At 55.7% G+C, this 15,168-nt stretch overlaps 2 protein-coding genes across 6 annotated transcripts in view; both read right to left on the minus strand.

Moving 5' to 3' along the window:
• Positions 1-136: 136 nt before the first annotated feature.
• On the minus strand, positions 137-6,286 carry GPR162 (G protein-coupled receptor 162). Its single transcript, XM_045071738.1, has 5 exons — positions 5,773-6,286; positions 2,856-4,162; positions 1,967-2,156; positions 1,182-1,339; positions 137-876 (listed from the first exon to the last, which is right to left on the minus strand). The coding sequence occupies exons 2-5, from the start codon at positions 3,720-3,722 to the stop codon at positions 325-327; spliced, it is 1,767 nt and encodes a 588-aa protein (XP_044927673.1). The 5' UTR covers positions 3,723-4,162; positions 5,773-6,286; the 3' UTR covers positions 137-324.
• A 491-nt stretch (positions 6,287-6,777) lies between these two features.
• CD4 (CD4 molecule) overlaps positions 6,778-15,168 on the minus strand; it is a 40,540-nt gene continuing 32,149 nt past the window's right edge. For 2 of the 5 annotated variants that reach the window (XM_045071537.1, XM_045071538.1), the window contains exons 5-11: positions 12,283-12,441; positions 11,608-11,868; positions 10,919-11,251; positions 9,986-10,186; positions 9,286-9,410; positions 8,880-9,027; positions 6,778-8,525 (exon numbers count right to left, since the gene is read on the minus strand). In XM_045071537.1, the coding sequence (XP_044927472.1) occupies positions 8,401-8,525; positions 8,880-9,027; positions 9,286-9,410; positions 9,986-10,186; positions 10,919-11,251; positions 11,608-11,868; positions 12,283-12,441 (1,352 nt within the window). In that variant the 3' untranslated portion in view covers positions 6,778-8,400. 5 annotated transcript variants of the gene reach the window in all.

Here is a 15,168-nt window from a genome sequence, read left to right on the forward strand (position 1 = left end):
GTTTGAATTTGTCTTTGTCCGGGCATCTTTTGGTGCCTCTAGTCACTGCCCCTACTCTATTTGGTCTTCTATGAGCCATTCCACCCCCAAGCCTCCCATCATACCCTCTACCACCCTAGCACACAGGACACCGAGGTTTCCATGGTAACACTTCAGGCTTTAATACATTTTGCTAAGAATGATGGAAGGTGAGTAGGACATCTGGTCACTGAGATGGGAGACAGCATCGGGCTCCAGGCCCCAGATCCAATGCCCATCTCCACGGAGTCTGGAGGTGTTACTCACCCAGGGCCTGTCCTCTGAGTCCTGCAGGCCCACTTGGGCTCAGAGGGTCAGCTGGGGGAAAATGGGATTACCTGGGCCCCAGGATCCTCCCCAAGGTCTTGCACTCCCCTCACCTCCTGTCAGGGAGCAGCGTCTCCCTGCACTCAACCCCAAAGGAAGTCCAACGGCTCTATTGTCAGGGGACCCAAGGGAGAGCCTGCGGGGTGAGAGGCCCAGGGGCCTGGGCCGGCGAGGAGAGGGCCCTGGCGAAGCAGTCGGAGAAGGCAGAGGTGTCTCATCAATGAAGGTGGTGATCTCTTCCCGGAAGAAGCCAGGACCCCGTGGGGGTCCCCCACCTGACCCCAACATCCCACCCTCCAGGAATTGGCGAAGGCTGGCCAGCCCCCCACCTTCAGCTTCTTCCTCATCCTCCTCATCCTCCAGCCTTTGTCTTCGCCCCAGGTACTCAGGAGGGCCCCCCAGGGCTCGGCTCTGAACCGGAAGGACCCGGATGTCATCAGAGGATGACCACTTATGCAGGATGGAGCCTGGTGCCCGAGGAGTAGAGAAGATGTTGGTCTCATCGTGGGACAGACGGCGGGACAGAGGGACCTGGGGAGAGGAGCAGGTAGACTCAGGGGTGCTATAGGGACAAAGGGGGGTAGAGGCAGGAACCAAAGCGGGGACTTGGCAAGATGCCTCTACCCCCTTAAAATTTTGCAAAACATTCTCTGATGGGCAAACCTGGTTCTGAGGGGTCAGAAGGGGAGCGTCTCTTGCCACACCTTTCTTTCACCTACCCCTTAGGGGCCCTGCAGGTCAGGGCTAGGGAGTGGGGAGTCGGGATCGTCAGCAGAGACTGGAGACAAGTAGTAAGGGGGTACCCAGAGAAGGAGGTACACTCCCTAGCCCCATACCTGTAAGTAGTGGACCCTCTCAAGAGGGGGAAAGAGCATGTGCCTTCCAGGCAGCAGCTTCACCTGGGAAGGGTCCCTGCCCCCTGGTCCTGTGGCACCATTAGCATCAAAGCGCACTTTGCACACTCGGCCGTCTGCATAGTCATCACAGCCTCCATCTAGGAGAGAAGAGGGGCAGGGTGGTTACAGACAGGGAATGCCCACGCCCCTCCCGGCCCCCTTTAAAACCTCCTGCCCCCTTTATAAGCTTCAGGGAGAATCCTGTTCCCACTAGTCTATAATCTCTAAGAGGAAAAGCAAGAGTGTCTAAGGTCTGCTGCATTCACTGCTAAGTCCCTAGTGCTTCATACATATAGACAGATTCACTGAAACAGTTACAACCCCGCCCCCAAGAACTGTCCCTATAGCTGGGGGGGGGGGGGTCTCTCTCAGGGAGCTTAGCCTCCCCTCTGTACCACAGCCTTCCTTTAGGGTTGTCTTAGGACTCTGGACTGTTTCTCAGGCACTCGGCCTGGAGTGCGGAGGCAGAGCTGGGTAGTGTGGGCTTCCGGAGGGAAGCCGCCGCCGGGTGCAGGGAGCCCTCGGTGCAGGAGGAAGCCGTGGGTGCACATCGGGGTGCGTGATTAGAGAAAGGGGGAGACTGGAGTCAGCCCAGGGGCGGCGCAGGTTCCGTCCAGCAGGGGGCACTCCAGGGGAGCCCGTCCCCGCGCAGGGAAGGGCCAGTAGAAAAGGGCAGGAAAGGGAGCCGAAGCCGGGGAAAGCCAAAGCCCAGGCCTTCCTCTGACCGTCATCGCCATCCTCTTCGGACATGATGGCCACGCACTGCTCCCACACCGTGCGCACGTCAGCGCGGTAGCGCTCGCAGGACCAGATGAAGGAGGGCAGCAGCAGCGTCTGTGCCATGGAACACCACAGCACCGCCAGCACCATCCAGGGCGGAGCCGAGTCCGACTTAAGGGAGAAGAAGCTCACCACCTAGCGGGAGGATGGGGAATGGAGCGGGGTCACCACCGGGCGCACAGAGGTCCCACTTGACCCCAGATCCAGTATTCTAGTGCAGTGGGTGGACAGACGGGAAAGGATCGCCCACTTCTCAGAGGATCATGACAGAGGCAAAGTCGGAGGTGGAGATGGGATGAACAGAGGGGAAGGGACTGATTCAGAGGAAGGTCAGGGGTCAGGGACTGGAGATAAAGCCCTGAGGTCCAGAGGGATGGAAGCAGACGTGATACAGAAAACTTGAACACAGACAGAAATTCAGGAACCGGGACTAGACAGGGATGCAAAAAGCTGGGGTGGTGGCGCGAGCTCTCTGGGTTTTCCACTGGAGTGCTCAGAGACCCTGTGGTGTGTCCCCTAGAGCGTTAGGGAATGGGGACGGGAGCTGGGCTGCTGGATGGTAGGTCCGGGGGCTGAAGTGTGGAGCCATAGGAGAGATGGAGGATGGGTGGTGGTGTGAGCACTAGAAACCGGAAAACAGAAGACGAGGCTGGGGGTAACAGGAATGAGGAGATGGGTGATAGAGGTGGGGAGGGGGCTTACAGATGTAGTGGGGGTGGGCAGAAGAGAGGAAGGCGAATGGCTAAGCTGTTGTATGTCTGATGGGCTGGGAGGTCAGGTGAATGTGCTGGGGCCTGGATATCGGGGAGAACCGGTGGGGGACCCCAATCTCACCAGGATGGGCACCCCTGTGAGCGAGTCATAGAGAAAGACGATGGCGCTGACCAAGTTGGTGACCTGCAGGGATGTCTTGGCTGACTCGGAGCCATCCAGCGAGGACCGCCGCTTCCCTCGGGCATCCTCCACCACGATGGCTGGCACCTCGAAGGCCGGCCGGGTCCCCAACCCCCCGGCCCCACCCCCCTTGGCCCCACCCCCCGCCCCTGCTCTCCGGGCCAGCCGCGCCCTTCGGGGCCGGGCCCACAACGTCTGGTAGAAGGTGATGGCCACACAGACCAGCCCCATGACAATGCCCCCAAGGAGCAAGAGGCTGAAGCAGACGCCAAAACCCAGGCCGATCTTGGAGACTATGAACTGGCAGCCGCGGGCGTAGTAGCGCTCGCCGTTGTTGTGCCAGCCGATGGAGGGCAGTGTAGAGAGGATGAAGCTGACCATCCAGATGCCCATGACCGCGTGCAGTGCCTGCTTCTTGGCGTTGCTGAGGCGGTAGTTGACGGGCCAGCGCACCATCCACATGCGGTGGTAGGAGAGTGAGGCGACTGTGAAGCAGGTGGCCAGGGCCAGGGTGTAGTAGGTGGACACGAACACCTTGCAGATGCTCTCATTCCAGTCGTAGTCGGAGGAGGCCTGGCGCCGCAGCTGTACCACGGCGAAGGTGGTAAGGGGCACGGCCGCCATGAGTATGTGCGTGCCCGCCAGGAAGCAGAGCAGTAACTCCAGTGGCTTGTGCTTCTGCTGCTTGGCCGAGATGCTAAGAATGATCCAGGCATTGGCCAGCAGCGCCAGGAGCCCGCAGGCCAGCCAGGACAAGGCGTTTGAGCGTAGGGAGGCCTCCTCTGCCCCTGCCCCTCCCCGAGCCATCCTATCCTCCGGCCCCCCCACCCCCCTTTGGACTTCTGGGGGTGGGGGCTGGGTCTCACCCAGGAGCCCCACTCACACGCACGCCCATGATGCGTACAATCCCTGCCCCTTGGTGAAGCAGACCGTCCCTGGGCCTACCCGGCTGCTCAGCATTGCATGACTGACCCAGCTAAGGGGCAGTGTGGAGGGCAGGGTGGGGAGGAGACCGAGGGTCAGCAGAGGTGGTCCTCAGCCTCCATAGTGGGTGGGAACCTTCCTGAAGTACCCCTCCCGTTGATGGGGAGGCAAGCTGATTGCTTTCCCAGCTATGAGGTTGACTGAGCGGCTCTGGTCCCCATGCCAGGACTTCTGGGTCTCTTCGTCCTCTGGTTCTTGACTAGTCAGGGATCTTCCAGGTACCCCAAGGGGTGTGGGGGGTGAGGCTCAGCCACCCGGACAAACTACAAGGGAGAAAGGACAGGTGGGAGGGGAAGAGCAAAGGCAGGGCCTAGGCTGGCCTCGGACAGATGTCTTGTGCCCCCCTTCTCTGGAAACTTATAGAAAGTTATAGAAATAACTGATTACTAGGGGTCATAGGGTCATTCAGAACATTCTCCTGCCTTAAGTCGGATGGCCAGTCACACAGCCCACACAGTTCAAGAGCCCTGCTTTCCAGACCAGCAGGAAAGAAGGTATTCTAACCTCCTGTCTCCTATCCCTTTCCGCCCTTTTTCCTCCCTCTGGCATTCCCAGGTCCCTTCTTATATCCCCTGCTCAGTACTATTCAATCCCTATCTTCATGTCCCTGACTCTCTCTTCAGACCTACTGCTGGCAGGTGCATGACTTGTTTCTTTTTTGAGGTTCCTGGTAAACTGGGATATGTATGCTATCCCAGCTCTTCCCCAGCGTTCCAGCTCCTGGGCCCAGGGGTCTTGGTGCCCAGCTCCATGTCCCCAAGCCTGTGTGATCCTCCTCTAGCTCATGGGGGATCTGGGAAGATGGGAGAAAGGAGGCTGGGACCAAGGGGAGGGGGGGCTAGGGAACCCGAAGGCGGGGAAACCGCTGACATCAGAAGCATCCAGAAATGGAAAGATGGGGAACTAGGGGGAAGGAGGAGAGTTTGAGCAGAAGAGAAAGAAAGAGGGGGCAAAGTGATAGTATCTGAAAATAGAAGGAAAGCCCCAGAGACCCCGGGAGAGGAGGGTTGGGAAGGAAGAGGGGCTCTGTGAAAGGAGGGAGCAGGAAACAGGGAGACTGAGAAGAAAAGCCCAGTGTTCAATAAGGTGCTGACTCCCACCCATAGACCTCCATTCTTTCCTCCCCTGCCCCAGCCTCAGTTTCCCTCCGATAGGAAGGAAGATAGTCCTGAATTTTGAGAAGCTGAGCTTCAGTGATTCCTGGGGAGGGGGCTAAGAGGAAATCAGGTGAAATCCTGAACAGAGTGGAGGCAAGAAGGATGAGCTAATGACTTTGGGGGGGAAACAAGGGTAAAAATGGGGCACAGCAGTAAGAGGGTCTACTTCCTGTGGAAGACCTCAGACCCTTGCCCTCCCTGAGAAGTCCTAGTCCACCCCCCACCTTTGTTCCATCCGGAGCCCAGTACACCCTAGTTGCCATGGTAATGGCCAGCCAGAGGGAGGTGGAAGGAATTGGTCAGAAGCGCCCCCCCACTACTCTCCCCTACAGCCTCGCACCCCTTTCCACCTACCCCCCACCCAGGTCCAGCGGGTGGGCTGTGGAAGAAAGAGACGGGGAGTCAGAGAGGAGGGAGGCAGGAAGGATGTGAAGGACAGAGAGGAGGTGAAGGACAGAGAAAGATCAGAGGAAGGTGGGAGGAGGATCTGGGGGACTCCACAGCGGACAGGGGTCCCTCGCCCTTCGGGGTGAACGGGTAAGGTCAGGCGGCTCCTCCCTCCCGCCACCCACCGTGTACTCCCGGGCAGAGACAGCAGGTGGCTGGGGAGGAGGGGCCGGCCGGAGGGGAGAGGAGGCGGGTGGGGAGGAGGGGGCTGCGGGGATGGGGGCCGCGGGGATGGGGGCTGCGGGGCGACAGGGCCGGGGTCGTCTTACCTCTGGCTGAGTCCGGCACTGCCATGGAGACCGCACTCCCGACGCGGCTCGCCCGGGCTCCCGCCGCCTGCCGGCTCCAGCTCGCCCGCCCTCCTCCTCCCCTCCCTCCTTCCCTCCGGGCCTCCCTGCCCCCCCCCCACCCTCGGTCCCAGCCTCCCGGGCTCGGTCCGCCGCTCACTCAGCCTCTGCCCCCCACCCCAGGTCTTTCGGAGCACCCCCCCTCTCCCGGAGACACGCCGCCCGTGAGCCCCGGGTCAGGGGGCCGGCAGGGAGCTGCTCGGGGGGCGCGGGGGCGAGTGCGGGGCGGGGAACTGGACGGCGGCGACTTGGAGGGGGAGGGGCAGGGAAGGCGCCGGCAGGGAGGGGGCGAGGACGCTGGCGGGGAACCGGCTTCATTGGTGAGACGGTTCGTGTCCTGCCCCCACCCCACCCCGCTTTTCGACACGAACACCAGCTCAGAGAGGCAGCTGGTGGTGCTCGGGGAGGAGGAAGCGTGTGTGTCAGTGTGTATCCCTGAAGGCTGCGCCCGCCTGGAGTGTAGCGCGGAGGGGCAAGTGCTAGAGGGTTTGCTGCTGGGGCGGGGGCGCGACACCGGTCTCAAAGGATGCACCACCCCCCCATACCCACAGAGACCGCTTCTTCCTCCTGGAACACAAACTCTCACTTCTCTTGGGGATGCACACAATTGGCAGACACACATTACAGTTTCTCTTGGTCCTTTTTCTCCAGCACACACATATGTGTGTAGAGCACACGCAACCCTGCGGCGTCTCCCCCAAAGTCTGGGCCTCCTGCACACACAGGACCCTGTGGGGTGGGCAGTGGGGTAATCGGGCTCCAAAGAACCCCTCCCCCACCAAGGAAAACTTCACCTCCTTCCTCTGGCAAGCTTGGCAACTTCTCCTCTGGGCCTGATCCCAAAGATCAGAAGATCCTGGTCCCCAGAGAAGAGTCTGTCTGTCTGCCTGTCTCTCTCACATACACACGAACACACAGAGAAGAGCATTTTCTTTATAGTAAGTTTATTGTATTTTTCTGTGGCAGGGGCTGGAGTGGGCAGGAATACCAAGCAAGCAATGGGGAGGGAGGGAGTCCTCCTGGAAGGGGCAAGCTGGAAAGAGAAGATTAGGGTCAGGACTGAGACAGGTGGTGAGAAAGGGAAGGAAGGAGAGGCAGAGGAGGCTGGGGATCCTGAGAGAAATGGACCAAAAAGAGGAAGAAGAAGCCTCTTGTAACCCCAATTTTCCTGTATCCTGGATGGTTTGGAGGAGGAATGAAGGAAAGTACAGGGCAGGGGGATGGAAGCCCGGCTCTGTCACCCTTTACAGGAGTCCCTCAGAGGGTTCCCTCTCCAGCCAACTCCCTGCCCCCTCCCCCTGGCAAAGCTCACCTTCCAGAAGGTTCTGCAACAGGGTGAATGGTAGGTCACTGGTCACTCTCTCTCCCACGGGGCCTGTGGCTCCCAGCCTGTGCTCTGATTAGGAGAACTGACAGCTTTGTCCTCTGGTAACAGGATTCTGCCACCGGCAGGTGAACAGAGGAGGAATTTCAGACAGGGGGGCTCCTCTTCCATGTTTCTGAACTCTCTGAGGCAAGCCCTTTCTGAGGTGGCGTGCTTTTACGAATCCAGAGCTTGGTCCTCACCAGAGCTTGGTCCTCGGCATCAGCGACTAATCAGCTGCAGACATCTGTGTGGTACTTGTCTCTGTGTTCAAGGCATAGCCCTGGAACTAAGGGTTAGGAGACCTGGGCTCATCCTTTGGCACTGACTAGCTGTGTAACCTTGGGTGATCATCTGACCTCTCTGAGTTCCATTTCTGGTCTATAAATTGGAGATGGTAATCTTGGTCCCAACACTCCTAGCTCTACACTATCTTCTTCTTTTTTTTTTTTTTTTAAGATTTTATTTATTTATTTGACAGGCAGAGATCACAAGTAGGCAGAGAGGCAGGCAGAGAGAGGAAGCAGGCTCCCTGATGAGCAGAGAGCCTGATGCGGGGCTCAATCCCAGGACCCTAGGATCATGACCTGAGCTGAAGGCAGAGGCTTTAACCCACTGAGCCACCCAGGTGCCCCTCTACACTATCTTCTTAAGGTTTAAACAGACAAAGAATGTGAAACGGGCTCATAAACTGACACATACGGCTTGGGGCATAAGGAATTGTGTCTGTGCACAAGTGTGCACTCTGTACACACGTGTGGGTCCAGGGGTGCCTGTTGGTGCACAGGTCACGATGTGAGTCTGTGTCCTGCCAACATGGATTGAGAAGCAGACCAAATGGAGCAGTGGAAGCTGGCAGTCAGGAGCCTTTGGATCTAGATCTACCCTCCTCCAGCTGTGTGATCTAAGGCTAGGGTCTGCCCCCTCTGGTCCCAAAGTCCAGACCAGTAAAATCACAGCCCTGCGCTTCATGCTTCAGACACCCAGCCTTACCCTCCAAGCCAGGCAGGGCTGGTCCCACGTGATTCCCTGGGGACCAGTGGGCCATGAGGGAAAGAGCTGGGAAGAAATCATCGATAGGGCTAGGCTTGACGTGCAGGAAACCAGGAGAAATGGTATAAGCCTCAGCAGGTGGACTAATGCCAAGGAGAGCGGGAGAGGGCCGGAAGTGCCAGGGTCTGCTACATTCATCTGCTCTGCGCAAGCCCAGGAGCCGGGCAGGAAAGGCAAGGGAAGGCAGCTGGGGAGGCTACGAGCCGGAAACTCCGTTGGCCCTGCGCCTCAGATGAGATTGCATGCCTTCTGGAGCCGGCTGGAGGAACAAAGCAGAGCAAGTTTATTCTTCTCCAGACTCCTTTGTATCCTCGAAGCCCCTCATCTCCCAGCCGCACTCTCCCTTCTTGTGCAGTGGCAGCCAATGGGCCCCAGCTGCAGGCTGGTCTCCAGAAAGATCCCCGGCCTGCTGCCCCCTCCCCTCTGCTATCCACCCTCTCCCTGCTTCCCACCTCCTCAGCCACCCCTTTGCACCCTTCTTTGCCCTCCACCACCTCCTTGAGCCCCCACCCTCTCACCTCCATCCAACCTCTCTTCCCTCTCTTCCCCCCAGCACTGGCCACCCTCCCCTTTTCCTCCCTCTCTGCACACCCCCCCCCCACCCAGTCCTTACTGGGGGCATTGGCAGGTTTTCTTCTCACTGAGGAGTCTCTTGATCTGAGACATCCGTGCTGCCTGCCGCTGTCCGGGAAGAAAGGAGCGTCGTGAGGGTCCCAGGCCTCCAGAAGGGAGGCGCCCCTTGGAGGTGGGAGCGGGGAGAGCTGGGAGAAGAGAAGCAGGTACTCTGGCTGAGGCCATCTGTCCCAGAATTAACTCTTTGCTCTCTCCAGTCTCTCCCTTGGCATGGGATCTGGAACAGGGCCCAGTCTGCCATGAGGGAACCGGCTGGACAGGCTGAGAGGACAGGGCGGGAGTGGCTCACATGTTCAGGATACTGTTGTTGTCGCTGTTGTCTACAAGCCCCGGGTGCTCGGATGCCCTATGAGGAGTGCAAGGGGGGTCTGGGGTGGCTCACTCACCCTGCGGTGCCAGCACTTAATACAGCAGAAGATGCAGAGCCCAAGGAGAAGCAGAAGACCTAAGATCCCGCCCAGCACAATGGCCAAGAGCTTTGGCCAGGCCTTGGTGAACACTGGGGACAAAACTGGAAGCGAGAGGGAGAAAGAGAGAGATGTTTCAGCCCACTGCCCTCCATCAGGGCGCCAGCCATTCTGGAGGGCCCCAGGAATGCCTCACTGCCCAGCTCCACTTGGGGCTCAGCCTTGGGCCGGGAGAGCAGGGCAGGGTCCACAGGGCTCTCACAGGCTGCCAGGGCTGAAGGGGAAGGGCTGGGGCAGGGGTTTTAAGGTTTAGAGACTCCAGGGCCCTCTGGGGAACTGGAAGCAGCGGTTTCAGGCTGTGCATGGGGCATGCGTGTGTGCATGTGTGAGTATGTGCGTGTGTCTGGGTTTGGAAAAAAGCCAGCAGAGGCGGAGGCTCTTGGTCAGAGGGGCCCCATTCCTGGGCTGTATATCTCAAGAAGGCAGGTACTTGCGGGGTTAGGAACCACACCTCGCCTTACCTCATTTGCCCTGTGTGTCCAGGCAGCTGGAGAATAACCCACCCCTCTCGGAGGAACTAGGAGGCCGGGATGCTGGGTGGTGTCCGACGCAGGGAAGGTCCCACAACTGAAGAGCGAAGGGTTTGGGGTTAGACCACGGAACCTGAGTCCTCACTCACCCTCAACCTTGGAGGCCAGCAGGACTTTGTCTTTGTCACTCAGTAGGCACTGCCATGTTCCGTCCTCGGGCTCCACCACCGACACCAGCTTCTGCTGCTTCGAGACCTTGGCAGCCCGCTCTTCCAGATTCAAGCTCAGCGTCAGCTCCGGGGAGGTGGGTCCCATCACCTCACAGGTCAAATTGTTCGTAAACTTCGTCACTACAGAGGGACAAGAGCCTGAGGCTGGGAGCCTGGATCTCTGAGCTCCCTCATAGCCCCCATGCTCTATTTTGACAGCAGTCAAAATAGTCCACACGAATCCCCCTCTTTGAGCCTCTCAGAGCACATTTTCAAGCAGTTACACAAAGAAAAGACAGGTTTCGAGGCCCAGGGTCTTGAACTTGAATCTTGACCCCAGTGCTTACTATCTGTGGGTCCCTGACAGTGACTCGACAGCCCAGCCCCAGACATTAATTAAATACACAGTAAATTCACAAACACATGTAAAGCTCTTGAATGTGTATGATGCAGAGGGAGCCTCAAGATTTAGCCATTATTATTTGTGGAGTAACAGTGATGGAGGAGATAAGGAAGTCAAGAGCTCAGCGCGAGCCTGACATTACGCTGTCATACTAAGAGCAGATTCTGTTCTCCTCCTTAGGAGAAAGAGGCCCACAGAGGCAGGGGGCTTAGGCACAGGGCTGGGCAGAGGCAGAATTAGAGCCCTGGTTCCCAGCTCAAGCCCTCTGGGGATTCTCAGCAGAGCCCACGCCGGGCTGGCTCACAGATGTCAAGTCTCAGTTCAAAACCAGCTCCAAACCAGAAGGCCCCAGATCAGCTCCAACAGGGAACTAGGTCCAGGGCTGAGGCCTCCCTGTTGGGGCCAGCCCTGCCTCAGAGCCAGCCCTGGGCCATACCCCTCCACCTCCCTTTCTCAGTCTAGTTCCTCACCTCGCATCACCACCAGATTCACTTCCTGCTGCAGTGTCCCCTTGGCAAGACTCAGGGTCAGGGTTCCAGAACCAGCATACTGAGACGAAGCCTGGGGCAGGATAAAGCTGAGTGGGAGCGTTTCCTTCAGCTGCAGTCTGGGGTGGTGGACCTCTTTGACAAATAGCTTCTTGTTCTCCAAGGTGAAGGAGCTCCAGAGCAGGGAGGAGGGAGCGCCCTCTGTCCGCCACCTCAGCTCTCCGCTCAGCTTTTCAATCTCGAAGTTAAGTGGGAAGGAGAACTTCACCTGCTCCCCTTCTCTTGAATAGACTGTGTTAGAGACCTTCTGGAAACCTGGAGGTGGGAAGAGAAAGAAGCTGGGTCCGGAGATAGGAAAATGAGGGGGTATGGGGTAGGGTAGGCATGGGCTGGGGACAGCCAAGGGATGGAAGGGGAGGGAACATGAGTCTAAAGCCCTCAGGTCACCATCTACCTCTCCCATCCTCTCTGGTCTCTCCACCCCAGATTGTTCCCAAGGCAGCACCTCCTCCCCCTTGGAAGTCCTCATAGAACAGTCCGACTCCGGAGGGGACTGGAGCCTCCCTCTGTGGACCAGCAGTGGACCCAGGAGCAGAGCAGTGGGAGCAGCGGGCGGGTGTGCCTGCCACTGAGGCAGAGGGGAGACTGCAGGGGAAAGGCACCCCTCTTACCCAGCACCAAGATGTTTATGTTGAACACCACTGTCTTCTGGTTCTGGGAGATGGTGCATGTCCAGGTCCCGCTCTCCTGCACGTCCAGCCCGGACAGCGAGAGTCTGTGGCCACTGCCCTTGCTTTTATTCCCTGGACCTTTCCATTGCACGGAAGGGCTACTACCAGAGGGGGCCTCCACGGTCAAGGTCAGCTGCTGCCCTTGCAGCAGGCGGATGTTGCTGCCGCCGCTGCTGCTGCCGGTGTTCCACTTGGCAGTCACTGTGGAAGGAACAGGCCACCTGTGTCACACACACGCTATCCCCCAAGGGGAAGGAAGAAGCCAGGAAACCCAGAGTGTCTCTCCATTATCGCTGCTAAGACCCCCGAGGCAGAGATTCCCTCTCTCCTCCTCAGGCAGGCCTTCTTCCCAGCCTTTCTTGCTTTCCCTCCTTCCTCTGGCTCCAGCCCTTCTCCCCACCCATCCACCGCCCAGGTTTCTTCCTTTCCCACTGTGAGACAGAGACCAAGACCGGGACCAAGACCAGAAGCCTGAGGAGGGTTTGAGGAGACACGGGGGGCAGTCTGAGCACTTCAGGACTGTGGAGGAGCCACGAGCAGCTCAGGCTTGGTTTTGGTGGAGGATTGGGAGTCAGGGAGGAAGGCAGTTGGCTGGAGGGCCCCTCATCTACTCACGGTTGAACACCAGCAGCTCCACTGCTTGCTTCTTGCCATCTACCTCACAGAAGTAAACCCCCGAGTCTGCTGCTTCAAGATTCTTGATAATCAGAGGGAAGGATCCTTGGTCCCACAGGTTTTTTTTCGATTCCACACGATTCTTCAGCTTGGAGGCACCTGGGAGCAGAAGTCAGATGGAGGAGGCTGGGGTAGCCTGAAGGCATGACATCCCTGGGGAGGGCAGGGCCCACGACTTTTCTGATCTCAGTCCCTAACTTCCTGCAGAATCAGAAAACCCCAGACCGGTGAGGTGGTCCCATCACCCTCATTTAACTGGCCAAGACAGTATCGCCTTAATCCAAAATAAAATAATATCATCTCCAGAGTGCCACCTCCTACAGGGCCCAATACTTTACATGCATCATCTCAAGTAATCTTCACAACAATTCCAAGAAGTAGGCGCCATTTTGGCTTATTTTGCAAGTTGTGTAGCTGCCTCACCTCATACTTAGGCCTTGTTGGCAGGAACATGAACCAGTCCAATTTCTGTAGAAGGTAATTTATAATATCTACTGGAATTACAAACGCACACACAAAAATACCCATCCACCAAGAAAGGATAGGTCGAGTAAATTATGGTTCGCTCCTTCAATGGAATGTTGTATGAGAAGAAGGAAGAAGCTATTTGCTGAATGGAATAATAGCTAAGAAACATCATTAACTGAACAAAGCAAGATATTAGACAGGCTGCCATTCGCCTACAAAGGAGGAAGAAATTTACCTATCTATAGCTATCTCTTTGCAGATGCTGTGTATAGGAACATGTATTTCTAGAAGTAAACAGAAGAACAGCGTAACTTTGGGTGCCCCTGGGGAGAGGCAGTGAATACCCCCAAGGACAAGTGGGGGGGTACTTCTCACTACACACCCTTTTCTACCTTTTGGATTTGTTAATAGAGTACAATATTAGACCAAAAAAAAAAAAAAAAAGTGATGGCTGCCCGGAACAGGTCCATCAGTAAATTTCCTAGTGCTGACCAGGAAATTCCCATGTTGACTGGTTAAAGGTCACATTTCTGGGGGTTGAAACTGCAGTTAGGTTAGGTATAAAGTCTTGGTTTACCGACTTGGGGCCTTAATATAAGTGACACGATTTTAGGCCTGTTGCTTTCATTTTAACAAGATGAAAGAGAAAAACACTTTTTTTTTAAAAAGATTTTATTTATTTATTTGACAGAGAGAAATCACAAGTAGGCAGAGAGGCAGGCAGAGAAAGAGAGGAGGAAGCAGGCTCCCCGCTGAGCAGAGAGCCCGATGCGGGACTCGATTCCAGGACCCTGAGATCATGACCTGAGCCGAAGGCAGTGGCTTAACCCACTGAGCCACCCAGGCACCCAGAAAAACACTTTTACAGGAAGGAATAGCCATCATGGGTGACTGATAGGAAACCAGGGATTGAAGTAGAGGGGAAAAAAAAAATCCTGACTCTCTGGTTCAGAAATTGGGGGAGCCAGGGGAGTCAGGGATCAGGAAGTTGAGAAGGTGAGGTGTTCTGGAGGAAAATCAAATCCTAGAAACAGAACAAAAACACTGACACAAAAGATGGGAATTTTTAGAAAGGAGCACATTGTTTCAACCTCACAGGCAATCAAAGAAATTCAAATTAAAACAACAATGATATATTTTTCTTTTGAGATTTTATTTATTTATTTGACAGAGAGATCACCAGCAGGCAGGGGGGGGGCGGGAAGCAGGCTCCCCGCTGAGGAGAGATCCTGATGCGGGGCTGGATCCCAGGACCCTGAGATCATGACCCGAGCCAAAGGCAGAGGCTTAACCCACTGAGCCACCCAAGTGCCCCACCAGTGATATCAAATTAGCAAAAAGAAAAGAAAAAGAAAGAAAGGAAGAAAAGTGTTAAATAATACTACTCAGGGCTGGCAAGAGTGCTAGTGGAAAAGGCACTGTTAGCTAGACTTAGTGTAAATGGATGGAACCTTTCTGGAAGCCATCTTGGCAGTATATACTATCTATTATTAAAAACTTATACCCAGGGGGCACCTGGATGGTTCAGTTGGTTAAGCCAGAGCCTTTAGCTTAGGTCAAGATCCCAGTGTCCTGGGATCGAGTCCCACATCGGGCTTCCCCTGCTCTGCAGGGAGCCTGCCTCTCCCCCTGCTTGTGCTCTCTCTCTCTCTGTCAAATAAATAAATAAAATCTTAAAAAAAAAAAAACAAAAAAACCCTTATACCTTTAATTTCATTTCTAGAATGTTATCCTTAAAACAATAATTTAAAAATGCAAACGAAAATGTAGGAGCAAATAGGGGCGCCTGGGTGGCTCAGTGGGTTGAGCCTCTGCCTTTGGCTTGGTCATGATCCCAGGGTCCTGGGATCGAGCCCCGCATCGGGCTCTCTGCTCAGCGGGGAGCCTGCTTCCTCCCCTCTCTCTGCCTGCCTCTCTGCCTGCTTGTGATCTCTCTCTGTCAAATAAATAAATAAAATCTTTAAAAAAATGTAGAAGCAAATATAATAGTGTTGTTAATAGGGTACATTAGACAAAAAGATAATGTTTGTATATTATAGTATATTAATTTGGAATATTAGGTTGGCACCAAAATAACCCAAATATTTTTTTTTCTTTCTTCCTATTTAACTCATCCCCCTACACCCACCCCCTCTGGTAACCATCAGTTTGTTCTCTATAATTAAGAGTCTGTTTCTTGATTTGCCTCTCTCTCTTATTTTTTCCCCTTTGCTGATTTGTTTTGTTTCTTAAATTCCACATATGAGTGAATTTATGTGGTATCTGTCTTTCTCTGAGTTATTTCAGTTGACATCATACCCTGTAGCTCCACCCATGTTGTTGCAAATGGCCAGATTTCATTCTTTTTTATGGCTGAGT

Source organism: Mustela putorius, unplaced genomic scaffold (genome assembly GCF_011764305.1).
Source record: "Mustela putorius furo isolate JIRA1106 unplaced genomic scaffold, ASM1176430v1.1 tig00003988_pilon_pilon_pilon, whole genome shotgun sequence".
In the NCBI taxonomy this organism is placed as follows: domain Eukaryota; kingdom Metazoa; phylum Chordata; class Mammalia; order Carnivora; family Mustelidae; genus Mustela; species Mustela putorius.